At 38.0% G+C, this 23,818-nt stretch overlaps 2 protein-coding genes across 7 annotated transcripts in view; one reads left to right on the top strand and one right to left on the bottom strand.

The window, feature by feature from the left end:
* EFEMP1 (EGF containing fibulin extracellular matrix protein 1) overlaps positions 1-23,818 on the bottom strand; it is a 1,044,090-nt gene that overhangs the window by 446,544 nt on the left and 573,728 nt on the right. The window lies entirely within an intron of this gene.
* The window catches only part of CCDC85A (coiled-coil domain containing 85A), a 195,365-nt gene that overhangs the window by 138,738 nt on the left and 32,809 nt on the right, over positions 1-23,818 (top strand). For 5 of the 6 annotated variants that reach the window (XM_050754682.1, XM_050754681.1, XM_050754680.1 and 2 more), the window contains exon 3: positions 14,835-14,911. The exons of the other annotated variant lie outside the window; for it this stretch is intronic. In XM_050754682.1, coding sequence (XP_050610639.1) covers positions 14,835-14,911 — 77 coding nt within the window. The remainder of the gene's footprint in view (positions 1-14,834; positions 14,912-23,818) is intronic. 6 annotated transcript variants of the gene reach the window in all.

The raw sequence follows: 23,818 nt of genomic DNA, 5'->3' as shown, positions 1-23,818 counted from the left end.
CATACTCTGTCACTGTGCATAATTCACTCTTTCCAAATTTCCCTTGAAGAGCAAGGGGTCCCAGATGAAGAAGAATGAGAAAAGCATGCTGAAAGGAAGCAGCAGGAGATAAGCAAGACAAGGAGAGGGTTGGATTTAGGAACAGAACAGAGGTAAGATTGAAGGATAGAGAGAACTCACTGAAATGCACCCAAGTGGAAGACACAGGAGATTTGTGTCTGTGTCTATTGAAGGAGGCTGGATACTTGCTCAGCTTTCTAAGGTTCGAGGCTGGGGGGAAGGGATAAAGTTAATTGGGGAAGGGTTTCTGCTTTGTAGTTCTGCCTCTTGCACCTGACTTCTGTCGTCAGACCCTTGTTCATCCCCGTACTTTCTTTCAACAGCTCTTTGCTGTGGACTTCACAATTAAAACAAGACTGCGGGTCTCTTCTCTGAACTCCAGACATACCTAGGTAACTGTGTACTCTGCATCTTCCCTTCCTTGTCTGGTGGAGATGTTAAGCCTAACATGAACAAAATAGAACTTTGGGTTTCAAACCCCAATTGTGCTTCTTCTCCAAGCCATTGCATGATTGTTATTCATGCCAAAAATATAGCAATGATCTTTGAATCCTTATTTTCCCTTAATACGTCACATCTACCCTCTGCGTATGTTTTGTTGGCTCCACCTCCTGGAGACATATTGAATCTGGCTGCTTTCTGGGACACTGCCCTGGCTCATGCACAACCCACAGTCATCTCTCGGTCCAGTCCCACAGCAGCTCCCTCAGTGGTCACCCACTCTCCACTCCTGTTTCTTTTCTCTCTGGGTGCCATAAGACAGCCAGAATGATCATTTTAAAATACAAATCAGATTATATGCCCACAGTACACCACACCCCCCCTTCCTCAGTGTGTTCCTGCAAACAGTATACAATCCAAGCTCCTTATGTTAGTTTACTGATGCCCTGGGACTTGTCTCTGTTCAAGGAGACAACTGCATCCTCCCTGTCTTCTCCTTTCACCCCTCATTTCCTTCACTTCACTTTGACCACTTCAGTCTTCTGTCCCTTCTCTGAATCTCCCAGGCTCATTGCCATCTTGGGGACTTCTCAAGTTCTATTCTTGCTGCTTGGAAAGCTCATTCCCAAATGTCTATATTTAGGTCTCAACTTGGATACCCCAGATCCTCTCTGATGATGTAGATCTAAGCTAAAGTGGTGGTGGGGCATACAGGGCAGTGGTGTGCTTATTTATGTATCTGTTTTCCCTACTAGAATGTTCCTGGAGGAGAGGAGTCCTGTTTGCTTATTTTTCAATGGAGTATCCCTAGCATGTAGTTAGTACTTAATAAATATGTTAACAGAGTAATTACGAAGTATTTGTTGATAAATATATGAAAAATGCCAACATACAAAAAAGTTTAAAATATGTGATTTCTAATTTCGTTTATCTAAACGAACTGGATTTATTTGAAATAATCACTTTGTGTACAGATAGATAATGCTAAGTAAAATGTGAAAACTTCGCTTTTCTTATATAAAGGAACATTCCTCAGTTGTTACGTTGTATATGAGTTTGTTTTGACATCTGTTGTTTCATAGCCAGTACAGAGTATATGCTGGCTAAATTCAATGAATTTGTTTATGAATTTCCAATTGATCAAGTTCAAATTAATGATGCTTTGCTGTATAATTTGACAAAAATTATTTTTGTTTTTCTGAAAAGTGTAACTAAAAAGCCAACCATACATAGGCTTTTAAAAGTATCTAAATATGCATAAAAGGCACACTAATTATCCTAAGAGAAAATAACATTTTTATAGGTTTACTGTCCTTGGAAAATTTGTTTTCTACAGATTTCCTGTTTTTTACCAATTTCCTTTTTTGTGCATTCATTGACAATACTGACTGGATGCACTTACACGAGGGCCACATACATTAAAGAAAATTGTTACATTTATTAAAATGGCATCCGCTTTTATCCTCTGGCATTAGGAAAGGCAGTTATTTTCTCTGGGAAATGACAATAACAGCAGCAACATTACAGTGGAAAGTAAGACACGTTTTGACCCTGAATAGCTGTTATGATGGTGTTCATGCTAAATAGCTCCTGAGAGATTGAAATATTTTCCATGTAATCCCCAGTTCTGTAGCCCAATGTATTGCCACTTACCTGGCACCTCCTTTGTGGGGTTGATGCTTTCAAAGGGAAGAGTAAAAGTGAAGGCAATTTTAGGGCATACAAAAGTTCCTCTGAGCCAGGCTTCTGTTTAGATTGCTTGTTATTGTGTGTTTTATAGGTGGAAATTTAATTCCATCTTGAGTCACTACTTGAAACTGTCCTGGGAACACAAAACTTTCAGTAGTATCTGGGAACAGAATGATGAGGGCCTTCCTCCCTCCCTCCCTCTTTCCTTTCTTCCATTATTCAACTTGTTCTAGCACGTAGCATTGTGCTAGTCATAGGGCAGTTTGGAAACGAACTATAAGGCAAAGTTTGACCACATAGAGCCCCATATATAGGGAGAAATGGAAGCTGAAACCACCAGGTACCAATTGCCAAGGACCAAGTAAACAGGAGAATAACAGTACATATGTGACAAAATGCCATTTGCCCCATTTTAAAAAACTCTTTCCTTTAGGAACGCTTGTGTACTGTTCGTGGGAATGTAAATTAGTACAGCTTTTATGGAAAGTTGTATAGAAATTTCCCAGAGAACTAAAAATAGAACTATCATTTGATCTGGTACTCCCTCTACTTGGTATCTACCCAAAGGAAAAGAGATCATCATATCAAAAAGGTACCTACCCTTGTATATTTATAGGAGCACATTTCACAATAGCATAGATATGGAATCAACCTAAGTGTCTATCAGTGGATGATTGAATAAAGGAAATGTGGTATATGTATAGATACAATAGAATACTGTTCAGCCTTAAAAAAAAGAATGAAATCATGTCTTTTGCAGCAACATGGATGGAACTAGAGGCCATCATCTTGGTGAAATAACTCAGAAACAGAAAGGGAAATACTACATGTTCCCACTTAGAAGTGGGAGCTAAGTAATGTGTACATATGGACAGAGTGTGGAATAATAATAGACACTGGATACTGAGGAGGATAGGAGGGTGGGAGAGGGGATGAGTGATAAGAAGTTACTTAATGGGAATACCTAATGCATGCGGGGCTTAAAACCTATATGACAGGTTAATAGGTGCAGCAAACCACCATGGCACCTGTATACTTATATAACCTCCACGTTCTGCACATGTATCCCAGAACTTAAAATAAAATAAAATTAAAAACAAATTACTTAATGGGTACAATGTACATTATTTGGTGATGTTTACACTAAAAGCTCAGAATTCAGCACTCTGCAATATACCCATGTAACAAAACTGCACTTGTACCTTTTAAATTCATACAAAAAAAAAAACCCAAAAAACTCTTTGCTTTGGGAAGATTGGGGGGTTGAACACATGTGTGGTGATTATCTTCTGGTACAATAGACCCTAATAATTTTTTTCTGGTTTCTAAATTGATTTATGTACAAACTGTCAGTTTTAGATGTTCATTTGTTTACTCTTTTATAGAAGATACTAAATGAAACCAAAATCACTGCTGTTTCAGAAAACACAGCACTTGCATGGCAGTAAAAGAACAGCACTCATGATTTTTTCATCAAACCCTTCTTGGAAAATGATTCAGTATTTTCAGCCTTCGTTATAATTATACAGGACAGCACATAGCTTTGCTTTTCCCTTTGAAAATTTTAGATTTTTCTCTTCACAAAAAGATGCCCTTTTGATATGGACTGCTGTCCCCTGCCCACCCCTCCACCCCTCTGACCTCAGGCTGCTCTCTGGCAAGGTAGAGCCCCTCAGTCAGTGTCTGACACCTGCCCCGTGCATTGCTCACAGCTGTGCCTGCTCCTGCTCCCTCAGTACACCTCCAGTGGGGTGGGATGGGAGGTGGGGTGGGGTGGAATGTTCAGGTGAAGTTTAACTTCCTTCCAGTGGGCATTTGAAACTAAAAGAGAACCTTATTAAGCCGATTTCTAGCTGCGGGGCATTTAGATTGTATTCCAAGACTTTAGTGGTAGAAATAGTCTATATTGTGTAGACCCCTCCATACCTAATTCTGTGTCTCCCTCTCTTCTTGCCACCCCTTCATAGTCCTTTCAGGCTGATATAACAGAATACCTTAGGTTGGGTAATTTATAAACAACAGAAATTTATTGCTCACAGTTTTGAAGGTTGGAAAGTCCAAGACAAAGGCACCCACAGATTTGGTGTCTGGTGGAAGCCCATTAATCATAGATAGCGCCTGCCATGAAGGGGAAAGGGCTCCTTCAAGCCTCTTTTATAAAGGTATTAATCCCATTCTCTCATGACTTAGTCATCTCTTAAGGGCTCCATCTCTTAATACCCTCACCTTGGGGGTTACGTTTCAACATATGTATTTTGGAAGGACACAACACTCAGGCCATACATAGCACTCCCCGACAGGTGCTCTGTCTCCCTTTTTCTGTCTCTCACTGTCTGTCTCTGTCTCTCTGTCTCTCTCTCCCCCTCTTTCACTGCCCCCGTTTTCCCCCGTCTCCCTCCTTTGCCTTTTTGAGCCTGGTGAACACTTAAGATTTTTATTGAAATTACCCACAAATGGTTGGATCTGACATCATTTGAGAACCTGTCAAAGTTTCCATCCGAAGTTTAATGTTCCATCGAGTGATTTTCAAATGGCATTACAGAATTGGTATGAGGCCCCATTTAAATACAGATCCTGTTTTGCCTGAAATAATGGAAAAGTATAGGTCTATACTATGAAATAATTTCCTTTAGGGGACCTTCTACGTCACTGGTTGATACCTTCAATAGAATTTTATTGTGCCAGACACTATTCTAGGTACTCAACTATGTCACTTAACGTGATAGACAAAGATCCCTGTCTTGTGGAGTTTACATTTTGGTAGGGAGAAGCAGACCTTATATAACAAGGTCTGCTTGTTATATAACAAGCTAATGTATGTGGTAGAAGGTGGTGTAGTATTTTGATGAAAATAAAGTTAGTACGGTGATACAGCAGGATAAAGCAGATCAGGAGCGTGGGTTGGAGGTGTGGCAGGTGGCAGGATCAAATGAGAGGACTGGGCGAGTCTCAATGAGAAGTTGTGTTTTGGATGAAGACTTACAAGAGGTGAGGAAGTTAGCCAAACAGCTGACTGGGGGCAGAGCATTCCAGGAAGAGGGTACAACTAAGGCAAAATTCCTGAGGCAAGAAGACACCTGTGGTGTTCAGGAACAGAAAGGAGGCCCTGTGGCTTGTGCAGAGTGAATAAGGGCATGAAGTCAGAGAGAAAACAGGTAGTCAGATCACATAGGACCCTGATGGACTTTTTAAGAACTTTGGCTTTAATTTGGAGCAAAATAGTGAGGCTACTCCAGGGGTTGGAATATAGAATGATGCGATCAGACTTAGCATTTTAGAAAGAAAACCCTGGCTGCCGTGGGTTTGGAATAGACTGTGAGTGAAAATAGCCCTGGGGGAGGAGGAGGCAAGAATAGAAGCAGGTCCTTTGTAAGAAACTATTGTGAGGTTGGATTCTCAAGATATTTTGGAGGTAGGGTCAAAAAAAATTTCCCAATGGAGGGAAAGTGGGGTGTGAGAGAGAGGAACCACGCATAATGCTAAATTTTTGTTAAAAGGAAAGCATAATAACTTGAAGAGTCTAAAACTAGGTCTAAGTATAAACAGCCAAAAAGAGCACAAGGCTTTAAAAATTTAAGCAGTGGAGGAAGGTGACAAGACAAACAGATTCCTGTCTCCAGCTGCTGTCACTTCCCTCTCCATGACTAGATTCCAGAATATGGGTCTTCCCAGCCAGTGCTTCTGAGCACCGCCTTTCCTTCTGCCTAAAACCCTCTTCTCCAAGATCTTTGCATAGTTGGCTTTTTCACATGCAGATCTTAGTTCTCTGAGAGCTCTTCCCTGACCCTGCTTCCTGAAGTAGCTGTCTTCCCCAGATCTCTCTATCCTAGTACTCTGTGTTTGTTTTGTTGGCTTTGTTGTACAAATCACCTTCATAGAATATCTTATTTGGTTTTTACTGCCTGTCTTCCCCACTGGAATGTGGGCTGCATAAACACCCAGATCTTATCATTCCTGATTGCTACTGTATCCCCAGGACCTAGAACAATATCTGGCACATAGCAGATAATTACTATTGGGTGAGGAAGTGTTTTAATATTAAAGTAAATTACCAAATATTCATTAAACTCCTGCAGGGAACACAACTAGTCAGTGTTTGAGGGTTAGTGAAATATTGTCATGTAGCATTTTTGGGCAAAACTTGAAAACAATACTGTAAGAAATAGGTAGAGAAATCACAAGACATTCAATATGTGATTCACTGACAGATGAGTTGAGGAAAAGGAAAATTGAAAGAGACTTGCAGAGTGGGAGAATTTGATATTGTAGAATTATTGGTCTTCAGAATTAAAGGGATCAGCCTAACAATATACATAGGTAGAGAGCTTTGCAAAATCTCATTGAGCTTTCTCTGAATACCTCCAACAACATGAACACATTATGGTGCAAAGCAGTATATTCCAATCTTTGGCATTTCTAATTATTGCAAAGCTATTTTTCATTCCATGAAAGGAAAAATAGGGAGTATTTGACTAGGCAGAGAAGAATAAGGAAAGTACTGCTGGCTAGGGGAATGTGTGGGCAGAGACACAGAGCTAAGAGAGCTCTGGGCCAAAGACAAAATGAAAGGGTTTCTGCATGGGAGGAGAGGGAGAGGAACTAACTGTCATCTCTTTTGGGTGGGCAGAGAGAAAAAGGTCTGAGAAGAGTAGAATATGCTTCATAAATAGTGGACTAGAGCAAGATCTGATATCAATTTTAGATTATTTAGGGCAATTAAAGCCCCATTAAAAATTCTATTTCTGTTAATAAAGCAGTATGAATTAAATATCCAGGCAAATCTGAAAGTGCTGGTTCTAACAATTTTTTTTTTTAAATAAGAAAAGCATCAAATTTCAGTGAGAAATATAATCACTTATACTTGTGGAGTTAATAAGGATTCTAAGCAGGAGGCTGACCTTTGCTTTCCTGAAGAAGAAAAACACTTGTTTCAGAACAGTAATAATTTTTAAAATACACAGTTCTGAAGTAATTTCCTTAGGGATATGAAAAACCCTGTAGATAGTGGGATTCATATGGAATGAGTACAAGTCATATCTTTAGAGCTTGGGGTTTATTGAAAAGTTTGAATTGGAAAGCATGTGGCTATTGGCCTCTTTTGCTGAGAGAGACTATCTTAGTCCACTTTTTGCTACTATAACAGAATACCACAGACTGGGTGATTTATAGTGAACAGGAATTTATTAGCTCACAGTTCTAGAGGCTGGGGAATCCAAGATCAAGGGGTTGGCATTCAGTAAGGGCCTTCTTGCCACATCATGTCATGGCTGAAGGTAAGACAGCAAGAGGGGGCCAAACTCATTTTTTTTTTTTTTTTTTTTTTTGAGAAGGAGTCTTGCCCTGTCGCTCAGGCTGGAGAGTGCAGTGGCACAATCTGGGCCCACTGCAACCTCTGTCTTCCAGGATCAATCAATTCTCCAGCCTCAGCTTCCCGAGTAGCTGGGATTTCAGGTGCTTGCCACCATGCCAGGCTAATTTTTGTATTTTTAGTAGAGATGGGATTTCACCATGTTGGCCAGGCTGGCCTCGAACTGCTGACCTCGTGATCCACCTGCCTCAGCCTCCCAAAGTGCTGGGATTACAGGCGTAAGCCACCGCACCTGGCCCAAACTCATCTTTTTATAAGAGCACCAATCCCGCCCGTGCGGGTGGTGCCCTCGTGGCCTAGTCACCTCTTAAAGGTCCCACCTCTTAATACTGTTACAATGACAATTAAATTTCAACATGATTTTTGAAAGGGATAAACAATCAAGCCAACACAGAGACTAACTCTTTGAGAGCCACATAAAAGCTAACATCTGTAAACTCATGGCCACTATAGTCTTCCAGATAATTTTCCTCGTATACACTATTTATTTATTTATTTATTTATTTATTTATTTATTTATTTATCTATCTCAGATGGAGTTTCACTCTTGTCCCCCCAGGCTGAAGTGCAATGGCACTGTCTCAGCTCACTGCAACCTCCACCTCCCAGGTTCAGGCAATTCTCCTGCCTCAGCCTCTCGAGTAGCTGGCAGTACAGGCATGCACTACCACGCCTGGCTAATTTTTGTATGTTTAGTAGATACGGGGTTTCACCATATTGTCCAGGCTGATCTGGAACTCCTGACCTCAGGTGATCTGCCTGCCTTGGCCTCCCAAAGTGCTGGGACTACAGGTGCAAGCCACTGTGCCCAGCCTTCTATACACTCTTACAAATGCTGTAGTTTGTGTTAGAATGGACCATTACCAGATTTTATTTTCTGCCCTGAAAATTTGGAGATATGACAGCACTTCATCTAATCAAAACCATTCAGAAGTGTGACAAACCTTAGACAGCTGCAGATACCAATAATAAACCTTTTGTATACAATCATCAGTGTGATTTGTGGGTGATTTCAAGGATAGATGTTCTGTGGCGAAACACTGCTTTAGAAACAAAAGGGAAGTTAAGAGGGTTTAGCATTTTTATCAGAGTGTTTTCAAACTAACAGAAAAAATGAACAGAGCTCCTTTATACAATTGAATGCATTTCAGGTTAGCTGAAGTGAAATCAAGTCAAGAATATTGTCCAAGGAAATATCAAGTTACCATAAAGGTAAATCTATCAAGAATATCTAAAGTTAGAGAGAAAAAAAAAACTTAGTATTTATCTATGTATGTTACTTCATGATTAGTAGATCCAATATGAGAATTAATATGGTGCTCAAGTAATGAAACACAATTGTTTGAATATATTTGACTAGTCCCCATTGTTAGCAACCAAATTCACCACACTCTGAGCTTTAGTTCTCTCATTTGCAAAACAAGTCAGAGGATTGTGGCACAAGTTGAATTAGAAAATGTCTAAGGTACATTCTACCGCTAAAAGTTGAATTTAGAAGATGCGGAATTTAGTGGAATTCTTTTGCATGTTTCTTAATTTGTTTTTCTTGCAAGAGATGCTGTAAACTTTTACACGTAGGTTCAAAGAATCATTTCTGCTTTGAAAAGGGGCCTGAGATTCACCCAAAGAACATCTTGAGGATTTCATTGGATTTTCACATCAATATTGTTTGCTTCACTTTACTTTTCTAATGTCTAGATGCCGCTAGGTTTCCCAGGGTGGAAAGAGAAATAAAATAACTTTTGGGAGGTTTAAAGCAAATTTCCACTGGATTATCATGATTTGATGTTAGCTTTTCCAGATAGGTGACTGTGGGAAATAACCTGGCCTCTCCTCCTGCACCCGCATGTCCCTTTCTTTTCTGTCACATGATTCCTTTCTTTCTGTGTTTACAATAGGATCATTTTTGGCTTCTGGCCCAGGTTCATCTGTGGCTCCACTCATATCTCTCTGACCTATCAAAATTCTATTGATGCATTTTAAGCTTGAATTTCTCCTTCATAAGAACTACTGCTAATGCTGACTTTTCTTTGCTCCCCTTTTACAGGATTTAGCACTAAATTTCAAATTACCTTATTGTTTTTTCCCTCTTATTTCCCCCCAACTGCTTATAAGTTTCTTGAATATAGGCTCCTTTTTTTTTTATTTTTTTTATTTGAGACAGAGTGTGGCACCGTCACCCAAGCTGGAGCGCAGTGGCACGATCTCGGCTCACTGCAACCTCCGCCTCCCAGGTTCAAGCGATTCTCCTGCCTCAGCCTCCGGAGTAGCTGGGATTACAGGCATCCGCCACCATGCCTGGCTAATTTTTGTATTTTTAGTAGAGACAGGGTTTCACCATGTTGGCCAGGATGATCTCAATCTCTTGACTTTGTGATCCGCCTGCCTCAGCCTCCTGAAGTGCTGGGATTACAAGCGTGAACCACCCAGCCGGCTCCTTTTTTAATGCATTATATATTTATGTACTTTGTACCTGAGAATTTGGCTATTTTTGGTTCTCTTTTGGAGCCTCATTCTCAGAGTCCTAAAAGTCAAAAATGGCATTCTGAAATCTCAGTTTTGTGAAGCCGTCAGCCAGTGGTATAAAATGTAATGGTCAATATAAATTATAGTACATTCAAATGCAGCTTTCTATGAATGACTTTATGATAAAATGAATGCCAGTTTTAGTCAGACACTTCCCTTAGGTACAGCTATCCATCATGTTCCCTGAGTGTACCAGGAGATCAGCTTATTTTATAGTTGACACCCTTGAAAAAGGATAAAAAAGGGAAAAAGCATCATGGGGAAGGGGGTTGTAGCGGATGTGGTCAGTGTGTTCCAGTACCCAAAAGGCTTCTTTCTTCTCTTCCTCACACCATGAGAAGATTCTATCAATTTTTCCTAATAATTAGCTATGACTGAGATGTGGATTTGGATGTGACCTTTTTTAAAAAAGTGTTGAGTTTCTCATACTTTATTTTATTCTATTTTATTTAAAATATAGCTTACATTTAAAAAATTTAATGATTGGTTATGCACTACTAGTCAGACTCAGCTGATCTATGGTTAAGTGACAAACCTTGAAATCCCAAGGGTTGAACTAAACAAATATTTCTTCTTTTTTTCTCATGTCACAGTTGGGAGATTGGATTTTTTATTTAATGGCTTTTCCTATAGGGACTTGGTGACCCAATGCTGATTTCACAGTATATTCCGGAAGAATATTTTTCTACTCCATTCCCATTAAAGGATGGCGTAATCAATTTCTTTCTGAATAAAACAAAACAGCCTGAGTACTCTTATTTATACATGTAGATCAGATGTTCTTCCTGTGTTTTACCCCCAGGAAGAGTGTATTTTTGTTTGAGTATCCATTAATTATTAAGTAATAATTGCAACAGGGGCTAAGAGCCTGGAACAATTAACAGGACCTTCTGGAACATCTGTAATCTAATAGGGAATGTGTGTTCTGAGAAACTTATTAAGATTTGCAATAACTGGCTTTATCTTCATCCTAACCCTAGAATAGTGCCTGACACAAATCAGTGACAATAAATATTTGTTGAATGAATGAACTCAAAATGTTTTTGCCTTTGCCTTCACTGTAAAGCTGTTTTTTTTCATTATTTCATCTGTTTAAAAATATGCTCTGTCTCTTCTTGTCCCAGCCCATATTTGCAGTGAATGCTTTAGAAAAAAGATGTGGACATGATCTATTGTAATGGAACGTTAAAAATGGGAGTTAGAGAATATTTTCCAAACTCAGAAATTTACCCCTTTTTTCCTGAACTGACATAATAGTTTCATAATGTAAGTAGAGACTTGGTGAAAACATCAGATATATAAACTGCAAAGATTTTGAAAAGAGAAATAGATAAAGAGACTGAAGACAGTCACTAAATTAAAACAAATTCCGTTCAATAGCATTTTAAAAATATCACCTGAATCAATCTCTGTAGTCTTTTCAGCTGTTTTAAGTATCACAACCTTATAGATAGTGCAGCATAGGGGCAATAAGGATAAGGTGTAAATTGTGAACAAAAAAGAATATAAGTTTATTTTTGTGTGGTTTAAATAGAATATTGCTGATCAACTTTTCATTTGGATGGCCTTATCAAGTGGTTGTTTTTCCAGAGGAAAGAGCAGGGCTTGCAAAACAGGGTAAATCAGGCAATCTACATTCACATTTTGATGATCTGCGAATCACTTATTCATTTGCAAGAGTAAAGCAGACTCATGAAATCAATAACGTTGGTATTCATTTATGCTGCATACTTTTTTCCCTCTTTGGAAGAGTCCAGAAACCAGAGTTTTAACATTTTATTAAGCTAAAAAAATGAGAGGATATCTTTAGCAAATGTCTTCAATTTTCTTTACCTATGTTTCTATTTTCTTATATGAGAAATGCTCAAAGCTAATCCTCTCCAATGGTGTGAGGTCTATGGGTCACCATGTTAATGTCAGTGATGGGGGCTTTCTGCATACTATTTTGGAAAACAGGCCTGCTCTAAGTTAGTCAGAGATGAGCTTAATTGTTGTATTTGTGAATTAAGGACTGATGCTTATGTATTTTAGAAAATTAAAAAAATAAAAGGAAAATCAAATGTTAGCTCATTGCTTTAGAGGTCACAAAAGTGGAATTGGGTTCATATAAACTATTTCCACATAAAAATAATTGTGTTTCCATGAAGAATTTCAGATCAGGGCATCAATATCCATCCTGTGGATCCTTAGGGGCTCCAAACGCTTAGGTGCACTACTGTATTGCCTCTTGCCCTTTTTGTGTGTCTGAGGCTGAAGAACGTGAACACTGAGGAGGTTCTTCTGCTTCAATATTAACTGTGGAAGTATTACCAGCAGCGAAACCGTGTAAGTCTTCAGCAGTCCCAGTTCTTGCCTCCTCAGAAGTAATTTGACTGAGGGGCATAAAGCAGAAGGAGAAGCTGAGGCAAGTTTTAGAGCAGTAGTGAAAGTTTATTAAAAAGCTTTAGAATGGCGGGACATGGTGGCTTATGCCTGCAATCTCAGCACTTTGGGAGGCCAAGGCGGGTGGATCACTTGAGGTTGGGAGTTCGAGACCAGCCTGACCAACATGGAGAAACCCCATCTCTACTAAAAATATGAAATTAGCTGGGCGTGGTGGCACATGCCTGTAATCCCAGCTGCTAGGCAGGCTGAGGCAGGAGAATCGCTTGAACTTGGGAGGCGGAGGTTGCGTGAGCCAAGATCGCGCCATTGCATTCCAGCCTGGGCAACAAAAGTGAAACCCCATTTCAAAAAACAAAACAAAAAAAGCTTTAGAGCAGCAATGAAAGGAAGTAAAGTACACTTGGAAGAGGGTCAGGTAGGTGACTTGAGAGATCTAGTGCACTGTTTGACCTTTTGACTTGGGTTTTTTACATTGGTGTGCTTTGGGGTTTCATATCCCTTCTACCCTGATTCTTCCCTTGAGGTGGACTGTCCACATGTGCAGTGGCCTGCTAGCACTTGGGAGGGGAGCATGTACAGTGTGTTTACTGAAGATGTATGCATGCTCACTTGAGGCATTCTTCCCTTAGCCGTCTCACATTCCCAGAGGAAGGTCATATACCAGTTTAACTGCTATTTTTCCTCTTAGTACACATGCTTGAGACCACTTGCCCAACCCCAGATATCTTACTGGGAAACCGCTGATCACCAGTGCCAGGTTTTTTCTATCTATTGGGAGACTGCCTTTCCCTGGTATTGGCTGCAGCTAATTATTATTTTAGAGAGACAGTTAACAACCACCTGACCATCCCGTGCTGGTTGCCTGACATTCTTGGTGGGTGGGCTTGTGGGGAGCCCTCTCCTGCCTTGCTCACGTTTGACTAGCTACCTAACGTAACACAAGTGTGCTCTGAAGAAAGTCTATTGCTGTGTACCTTTCACTGCACCTGAAATATGTTTGTTCTTGTGTGATGAATGAATTACTACTATGTGAAGACCTTGAATATTTTCACTTTAATGAAGAAGAGCTACTATCAGATTGTTCCCAGAAATAAAAATTCACTTTTCTTAACCTGTGACCCCTTTTCCTGACATAAAGCCGTAAACTTTAGAGTTTCAGTATGGAACAGAAACTAAGCATGATAATGATTCTGAGCTTTCAGCGCATGCCTGAGCTCGTGAAGGAATGAAAACAATAATCAATTTCAGGTCTGCTCCTGCCTTACCTAAAGATGTGTGAAAAACTTGGGTCTCTGTCACAGCCAAAATCAGTCAAAATTCATTCTAACTCTAAATAGCTCTTTCATGTTTTTTTCTGTCAATATCTGTAGGTTTGTGAAAAGAACTAATATTTTTCTTAAGGCTTGAAATTTTTATTGGGGGAAATAAAGAGAACTGGATGTTTGAAAAATTTTGTTTTATTTTCTGTTTTGTTTTTTTAATGGAGTTTTGTAGTTTATTTTGGTTATAGTTAACATTACAAAATAGTCTTGTATATGTGGAACAACTCACTGACGACTCAAAATGTACAAAATCAGAAGAAAAGAGTATAATTGTCTTCAAGATGCCTATTATTCCGAGGCTGGTTGGTATGCAAAAAGCCTGCAATCTCACCACCTATAAATTTCTCTAATATATATATATTTAATTGACCTCAATACACTTTATTTCAGAACAGGAAATACTAAACATTTAAGAAAGATTTATGAGAAATGATTTGACTTCAGAAAAATATTTGTTCCATCTTAAGAGGATCAAACTTCCTCTGAAATGTCTTCCTCTGAAATATCCTCCTCTGAAATGTCTCAATTCTTAGTGATTAAAAATAGCTAAAAGGGCTTAGAGCATTGGAGAGACTGGATTTCGGTATTAGATCCAGGTTTGAATTCTGGTTTTGCCCTGTTCTGAGTGTGTGTGATTTTACTAGTTAATAATGATGTTGGACTGCTTTTCTTAGGTTTATTTGTCTAATGTGTTACCACTTCTGAGAAATATTTTCCATACCTTTACTTGTCTTTTCTTATTGGTTTGTAAGAGTTCTGTATAGAATCTTAATACTAATCATCTGTCAATTGTGTGTACTACCACCTGTTAACATGCCAGTTTGTATCTTATCTAATATTTCTTAACATTGTAAAATTGTTCAAAACTGTTTTTCGTTTCAGTGGCTTCTGTTTTTATTTTTCTGGGAGATTTTTTTTTCCTATTTTAAATAATAGACTTAAGTAGTCACTATCTGGTTTGAATAAATCAAGCCAGAAATATCCTGACAGTGCACCAAACAAGACCTGTGTGTATAATGTGAGTTCTTTCTTTTTGATTTTAGAATCAACCTTGTCCTATGTTAGGCAGCTGGAGGCAAGAGTAAGACAGCTGGAGGAAGAAAATCGCATGCTGCCCCAGGTGGGTGACTTCCAGAAGCTCATAGCTAGTCAGTGCCATTTGAGTTGTAGCATTTTATTTGAAATTTAAAAGCTCAATGATGTTTTCTCTTTTAAATCATAGAAATCATTTTGTAAATAGTCATTCATCAATGTAGAGTGTGATTACGTTCCATGATGGCCATCATCTTATCCAGATTTCTAAGTGTTACACTAAAGGATGCAGATGTCTGAAATGAGAATGTGAAGTAATTTTGAAAGGAAGAACAAAGGAGAAAGATAAAATAATGAGAAGCAGAAAATAAAGACATGTGGATGGTGTTACTCGTATACATCATGCATGTAGTTGGTGGATACAGGATTCTTATTTAAATAGAAAATTTGCTAATTTCTGAACTAGGCAAAGCAGTAGGTAGTTGGAAGGTTTCACATTATACTTAAATTAGTACATTCTAAAATTCTTTGTGGTATAATTGAACTCTTTCAGTGCAACAAAGTCATGGCAGTAAATGACAGTTTTTCTTTGGGACTTCATTTCTTTCCCCTTACTAAAGTGGCACTTTTTCCAGGATGTTTAATGTCTTCCTATATGTTTCACTTATAAAATTCTTTCCATGGGCTGTTAACTTGATGAGAATGATGCTCGCCTTTTGAGGAGGTGGTTTTCAGAAAATGTTTTGTTGAGGAGTTGAACAAATCTACTGATTCTAGGTTGGTTTCCTTTCCAAGCATGTGAACAATAATATATATTAATGTTTTATAACAAGAAGTTTTCTAAGAAATTAGTCACTAGGGTTCTTTCTACATTCTGGTGATTATTTCTGTTTCATAAATGACTAAGGGAAAATTAAACCTCAAACAACTAGTAATCAGTAGTTTAAATAAAATGTCAAAGATTAACCAATCTTCAGGTTGGTATTTCAGGAGAAGAAATTTGAACATTAATGCAAAGACCCTTTAGAAAGACATTTTAGGTCTTTTAAATCTTGTTTTGTTTTTGAAGTACTTTTGCTCATTAGTGATGATTTGGGCTATCAAAAGAATCCTTTTTTCTTTCTTCCATTGGCTAACAGTCTTCCCGGAAATCATGAGATTAAGTGAAATAAACCTACACTAGTTGTCCCCCCTTTTCAAGGGGAATACATTCCAAGACCCCAAGTGGATGCCTGAAACCATGGATAGTACCACAACCTACAGTACTATGTTTTCTCCTATGCATAAATATATATGATAAAGTTTAATTCATGAATTACACACAGTAAGAGATTAACAACACTAATAACAAAGTTATTATTAGTAAAGTACTATAAAATAAAATAAGCGTTACTTGAACGCAAGCACTGAGATGCTGTGACCATTGGTCTGATCATCGAGATGGCCATTAAGTGATTAACAGGCAGGAAGTGTAGACGGTATAGATTCATCCTAGGTGGGATGGAGCAGGACAGCATGAGATTTCATCACACTACTCAAAACGGCCCACAATTTAAAACTTCCTTATTTCTGGAATTTTCCATTTAATATTTTTGGGCCCTGGTTGACTACGAGTAATAGAAACTGAGGCTAAGGGTGGAATTCTGTACTTCTCTCTCTTCTCAAACTGTATGTGTGTTAAAATTCATGATGACAGAAGAGATTGTTTGTACCATGAAATAAAATACTACTGGTGGGTTTGTTTTCTCTTTGCTCTTCATTATTTTCCTTTAAAAATTTTTTTGTGTTCCTTTTTGCCTTTTATGTTAAATTCACAGTATGACTGTGCTAAGGCCCTTGACTGAAAACATCTAACTTCTTACTTGTTACAAAGAAACCTACAAAATGTAGTTAGTTTATTAAACATGTTTGTGCCATCTCTCAGGCAACTGGCAATGTAAAAGAAATAGAAAAAAAAAAATCCAAATGATTTTTCCCTCTGAAAAGGAATTGAGGCTGACATCAAAAAGGAAAAGCATGTATGCCATCTTATATATAAAATAAAAAGAGGCACAACAAATGTGAAAATGATAACAACGTTGATTTTTAAAAATATGTAAAAGTGAGTGTTAGAAGTCTTGAAGGAAAATCAGAAGAGTCCTTAACTATACTTGATATGTGGATGTATATTTGACTACATAGTACTTGCATAGTTAAGACTAAGCTAGATTAAAGAACTACTCAATTTAAAGTGTTCAGTTATATCCTTTTAAATACACTACTATTTTGCTACCAAAGAAGGTTTTTGGTTCATTTTGTTTTGTTTCTTTTTTTTTCTCTCTACGAAGTGGCTAAGAAAGATCATGTTTTATAGATTCTAAGATGTTATTGATGTGGGATGCACCATCATGATATGTAGCATTACAAAAGAAAAATGATATCAGTTATACCATGCCAGATTCTTGCTGATTCCAGTGATGTTACAAATGGGAAAACAATGTTTTAGTTTTAAACAGCTGTTTACTTGTCAAAGTAATTTAATGCAAAGAGAACCCATTGTTTGAAATATGCTATTGGACATATGCAAAGAATGCAGTAGATCTGTCAATTCAAAAACAGTACTTCTGTTAAATTTCTATATCCAGAGAGTGTTGCCGTCAGTTACTACTAAGATATAATAGAGGTACCAGTTGCAACTACTATAAATACAAACTAACATGAATACAGACAGTGGGTAAGACCCTAGGATGGAACACAATAAATGGATCTCAGAACAGTGAGCATCATGTAAAGAGAATTCTCATGAGAGACTGAGACTTCAGCTGGATTACACAAAGGCATTTACCTGTACAACTTACTCTTACGTGTTATTGATACTATTACAAATAATGTATCATGAGATTTCCCTGCAGAAACTATTTCTAACTATGATGTTAGCTGATTTGCAAGGTTAATTCAGTGAGAAAAGCTGACATCCTAGCCCAAGTTAATCTCAATATTTGAATACTTGATTTTCAGTTGTAAGAGCTTGTTCGCTATGTCTTGATCAGAAGGTATTTCTTTTCACTCCCAAGTTTATTAAAGCATGTCCATTTGTCTTTGAATAAACAGAAGTAAGAATGTAGTTGGCAGTGGGAATCCCAAGTATGTAAAATACCTTTGTGTCTGTAGCCAGGATTTTTGCTTTTAGTTTAGAGTTTAGACTAATTACATAAAGCATTGTCCTGGAGGAAGAAATCTTCCTCAATACTCCTTTTATTCTTTATATAAAATTGTGTATAATGAACAGAAAGTCACAACTTTGCCCTAGCAATATAAATATTTAAAAACGAACATGATGAGTATAATAAATGCTTGTGGATTTCTCTCTGGTTAGATGCAAAGACCTCAATTTTTTCGTTTGTAAATGAAGGGGTTCTTCTCAGCTCTTACATTTTGTGGGCTCAGGTGTAAATAAAGGCTTGGGCCCATGTTTTATACATATGCAAAATTTTCAAGTCCCAGAATGAAGGGCTCTTTATTGAAGAACAGATAAAGGTAGTGAAGATTAAGTTAGTTTTATCCAGTGGTGAAGAGGAGCCCACAGGAAGTGCTGATGGAGCCTCTGTACAGCCACCATGGCAGGTCATCCCCAGTGAAGGTAGAGCTCCTTGATCTGCCATGGTGTGTACTGTGTCCTGCAAGAATCACTGAGCAGTATTTTAAATCCAGTTTGTGAATACAACATTTCGAAGGTATCCTAAGGTAAGAACCAGTCTTATAATTTTTAGAAAATGCTGCATTATGTGCTAGGTATTATTATTGAGAAGAAAATACCTCTTCAAAGTTAGTACAAATGGTAGTTAAAGGTCACCTGAACATTAGGATATTCTTCCGAGCACATGAACAAATGGGAACATTTTTTAAAGATTGCAATTAAATCTTTTCAAAGAATTGCATATAATCTCTTACAGTACACATAATACACATAATGCTAAACTGCTCACATTGGCTGTCAGTTCCACTGCATGCATATGTGATGTGATGTGAACTTCAAACAAAAATCGTGCTTAAATAAATTTATTTAAATAAATGTAGCTGCTGTCTATGAGATTTCATTAACTTTTGAATCCAGTGAGATGGAGTCACTCTGAATAACGTAAGTAGGCGTTTGTAAATAATGACATAGTAGGGTGGAAAGTAGTTTTAAGGAGTTTTATATCAAAATAAAAAGGAACACACCTATCTTCTCTACATACTTACAAATAAATACAGGTTTTCTCTATACAAAGAATCATCAATTTCCAGAGCTGTATAGAACTTTGTGTGTGTCACATACATAGGACAACCCCCTTTTTCAGTCAAGGTGTATTGGGTTCACAGAGGTTAGGAGCGTCCTCCTGTCAGGCAGCTAATGAAGGCCAGGCATAAGATGTAGGCCTATTCAGTGTTCTTTCTAGCATGTGCACAGTGGCTCCCTTAATCCGTTAATACCATTAATGTGATTCAGTGTAATTAAGCTACTAAACCTATTTTTATCTTATTGACACATTCATTTTTTCCAACATTTATCTTAAAAACTAACATTGGATCTGCTTAGCCATCTGAGATTTGTTAGACGTGTATTGTATTCCTGCTTTAAAATGAATGTTCAGCTTTTCTTAACGTCATGGTATACAACATAAATGAAACAAAAAGTGTATTTTACAGGGTCTTCTCCCTGACACATTTCCAAAGTACTTGAGAATCATAAAGATGGATTACATACACACAAATACCCACCCACCCCTGCATGGAAAATGTATGCCTAACAGAATGTGGTAAGAGAGGACCTTTTGGTTCAGAGTGAACCAAAAGGGTGGGTAGGGGGAACTGAGAGTTACAGTCATGGTTTTAAAACTGAAATTTTAAAATTGAAATTTGATTTTTAGCCCAAATTCAAAAACCTTGCTTAGCTCTTTCTACTCAGTTCATTATCCTTTTCTTGATGGTCACAAAGATTTTTTAATCCAGACGTAGTCGATATGTTTATATGCTGCATCTGCAATGAGGCCCATTCAACTAGAAAATATCTTTAAATGGATGATATAGAATACCTGCCTGATGATTTTATTATAAATAAATAGTGCTACCCTTTAGGACATCAGTTACTATTCAGATGTAATGTTGAGGTAAAATTATTATTATTAAACTATTCTCACCTATTTTATGCTGACTTGGGATTTTGCATCATAAGGAGACTTGACTAGAGACATGAACAAGCAGTTTGCTGTAGCTCCTAAGTCAATTAAAGACATTTGTTAAAAGTCCTACTGGGAAATTTGTTCTTTTTGATCAAATGATCTGGCGCCAACATCTGCTTGGAAAGCAGTATATGTTCTTTGTGCCCAGAGACCCTCCCAAGAACAAACCATCCACCTCTTGAAGTCAACATTTGCAAACCAGTTTCGGAATCTGTAAAGGCACCCGGAACTGCCTGCTGTCATATACCTAAACATGGACTGTGGATCTGCAAACCTGTTTGAAAGGCATGGTAACTCAGATCACCCCTGAGTGAGCCCCTTCCAGCAAGTGTTTCTATTTCCGTAGTGCTAGCACACACAGAAGAGCCTAATTTTAGGAATGGAAATGAAAAGTCTCCCTCTCAAGTAATTTGGTTACAATGTGGCCTTGCAATACAGTCTTTCAGTGCCTTGGCAAGGGGCAAGGTGGTTGCCAGACCAGTCTCTGAACAAAGGAAAAGAACTTGTCACTGTTGACAGAAGTGCTGAGAAGGGTACCTAGGAGCTAAAGAAATCAAGCTCTCACTTCCATGGCAACACAGCGCAGGTCCAGCATCTCATCTCTAAAGTCCTCCCTCACCTCACCTCGGTGTTTATGCAGAATTACTAGCATGCGGGCAGAGAAGAGAGGCTTCTCTCAGACACATTATTCCCCTCGTGTGTTTCCTTGTTTGCTGTGGAGATAGATATGTATTGTTTTGCCTCTTTATCCTTTTCACATTTTGTGACTTTGCTTTGCCTTTTGTTTGTTTTAGTCTCATAGGGCCATAGATGTATGCCTCTTTTAGGGCTGGAATTGCTCTGAAAAATAAAAATCTATAACTGTTGTATAAAAACTGTCACAGAGTAAGGCTTTCCAGGATCCTTAAAGCAAGTGATGGTATTCCTTAACTGTTATTTGCATAGAAATTACCATTCTGGCACTCCTGAGGAGACATTTGGGCAGAATTATACTTTTTTTCTTATGAAGAGCGACCCTAATTATGTTGCACAACCTGTGTAGAATCTGGATGCTACTGATAGGAAAAATCAGTTAAATCCATTAAGGATTGGTTGCTGCTGGAGTCATACTTGGGAAAAAATGGACTCTACCAAATGAATAGTCTTATGGAACAATGTTTTCTCTAAATTGACATAATTTATATAATTAAAGGAAAAAGGCTTTTATGTGTAGTTCAATAGAGCTTTCAGGGGACAGATGGGAGCAGCACAAGTGGTGTGGGTGTGTTGGGATAAAAGAGATAATTAGATATGAAAAGTAAATTTATGGAGAAAAAAATTACGCTAGAAAACCTAAATAAATGGAGACTGGATTAAGGGAAAACCTAAAATTTGTCAGAGAAAACGTCAGAGAGAGTATAATTCACAGGAAAAATGTCTAAGGCAACATGGAGGCTCTCAAAGTGAGGGGGTTCATAATATTCTTCAGAGATTTCCTCATATTTGAGGGTTCTTGTTTGAGAACCTCTGATACATGATGATAAATCTTCATTCTAATGGGAGAATATAGGTGAAAGGAAAATTAAAACAAAATATGGCCATGCTGCTGATTAAACTTATTAGAATTATTTAAAAGGTACTAAACTATTTAGGACTGTGTTATCAATAATTCATATTTAATAGTGTGGTCTTTTTATATCTACACTGGTATATTAATAATTCTATCACTAAGGTACATTCAAAACATATTTTTTGATTTGTAATAGCCATAAAGATGTAGCATTATTGTTACCTGTCCTTGGCAGAATTTTTCACAAAAAATTATGAGATCCTATCAGTCTTAGGTTTGGCTATATAGTAATATCAACTAGAAATGTAGGTACTTATGAGAAGCAATACTAAGGAATATTTGGGGGAAAAAAAATTGAAAGGGAATTATAAGAGAAGCTAATGTTGCCATGAACTTATAGAAATGCTTTTCTGTTCTTCTTTTGCTTTAAAAATAAAACCAAAAATAAAAAGTTGAAAGTTAAAGATGAAACAGTCTTCTCTTCTCTTCTCTTTTTTCTTTTTTCTTTTTTTTTGAGACAGTCTGTCTGTCACCCAGGCTGGAGTGCAGTGGTGCTATCTTGGCTCCCTGCAGCCTCCGCCTCCTGGGTTTTAAGTGATTCTCCTGCCTCAGCCTCCCGGGTGCAGTGGCTCACGCCTGTAATCCCAGCACTTTGGGAGACCGAGGTGGGTGGATCACTTGAGGTCAGGAGTTCAAGACTAGCCTGCCCAACATGGTGAAACCCCGTCTCTACTAAAAATACAAAAATTAGCTGGATGTGGTGGCGGGCGCCTGTAATCCAGTCTTCTGTTTTCTAATGAAGTAAGGTAACAGGCTCATAGAAAGTGGAAAACATTGTATAGTGTTAGGTTCTGGAATGTAGTTAATTAAATTAAATGTAAATACCTCTGCGATGTGTATATCAAAAAAGTAGTAAATTATGACATCTTGGCCTCTAGGAAGCTTTTAAAGATGCTGTGATTCCCAGTAGAGCAGTCTTACTTTGATCTCCATTTCCTGCTGGAGGTCACTACATCTCTGACTCATGGAAAGGAAGCATCTAAACTAAGCTGCCCTCCTCCTCTGTGGTTCAGAGACCTTTCCTACGATGAGATTTAGGCACTTTTCATTTAAAAGTTTTCTACTTTTCATTTTTTGTTTTCTTTCCTGTAGCCTGAGCAAAGTGAACATGCTTACAAATATAACACATTAATAATTAAAGTTGGTGCCTTCTATATCCTTTACATATAAAGCAAATAAAAATGTAATATAGGCAATATCTATGTTGCCTAAATATAAACATAATGTAGATCACAAATGTCATATAAATAAAGATCTATATTCTTTGACAATATAAGACAGTTTAAGTGAATAAATTTGTAAGTGATTTGAGACTTTCTTTTTCTTTTTTTGAGACAGGGACTCGCTCTACAGGCTGGAGTGCAGTGGCGCAATCTTGGCTCATTGCAGTCTCCGCCTCCCTGTTTCAGGTGATACTCCTACCTCAGCCTTCTGAGTAGCTGGGATTATAGGCACGCGCCACCACGCCCAGCTAATTTTTGTATTTTCAGTAGAGATGGGGTCCAACCATGTTGGCCAGGCTGGTCTCAAACTCCTGGCCTGGAATGATCCGCCTGCCTCGGCCTCGCAAAGTGCTGGGATTACAGGTGTGAGCCGCTGCGCCTGGCAAGACTTTCTTAAATTACATTTGAAAAGCTGTCATTGTATGAAAAATAAGCAAAACATCACTGAGCCGTGTTTAGGAAGCTGAGACAAAGTCAGCAGTGACTTTGGACTCTGCCAGTAATTCAAAGAGGCACTGTGAATTGCTAGAAACAACACTGAATAGGGGTTACGAGAACTAGTTCTTTGCCTGGCTCTGTCTTTAATCAGCTGTTAGACCGGGAGGACACCCCTACCCTCTCTAAGTCTTATACAGCTTGTCTACAAAAGAAAATTGTCACAAGTGATATGGAAGGACCTACTCAGCTTTGCAAATTTATGACTCTTTATCCAGAGAAAGTTTGTGTTTCTGTATAATGAATATACAAAACAGGTGTGTTCTTTTTATTTTGATACTTGGATTCCTTAAAACCTCAACTTTACACTATATTGGGTCTTTAATTTACAGATGTCTACTTACATCATGGGAGTTACTCTACCTCCCTGGATTCTAAAGTTAATAAAATTTCATCAGATAGCTATTAAATCTATTTAAATAACATACAGTCATGGGTATGTATATTTAAGGCTCAGACCATATCAG

Source organism: Macaca thibetana, chromosome 13, assembly GCF_024542745.1.
Source record: "Macaca thibetana thibetana isolate TM-01 chromosome 13, ASM2454274v1, whole genome shotgun sequence".
Taxonomy (NCBI): Eukaryota; Metazoa; Chordata; class Mammalia; order Primates; family Cercopithecidae; genus Macaca; species Macaca thibetana.
The sequence above is the reverse complement of the archived record's forward strand: the minus strand, read 5'-3'. Positions and strand labels throughout refer to the sequence as shown.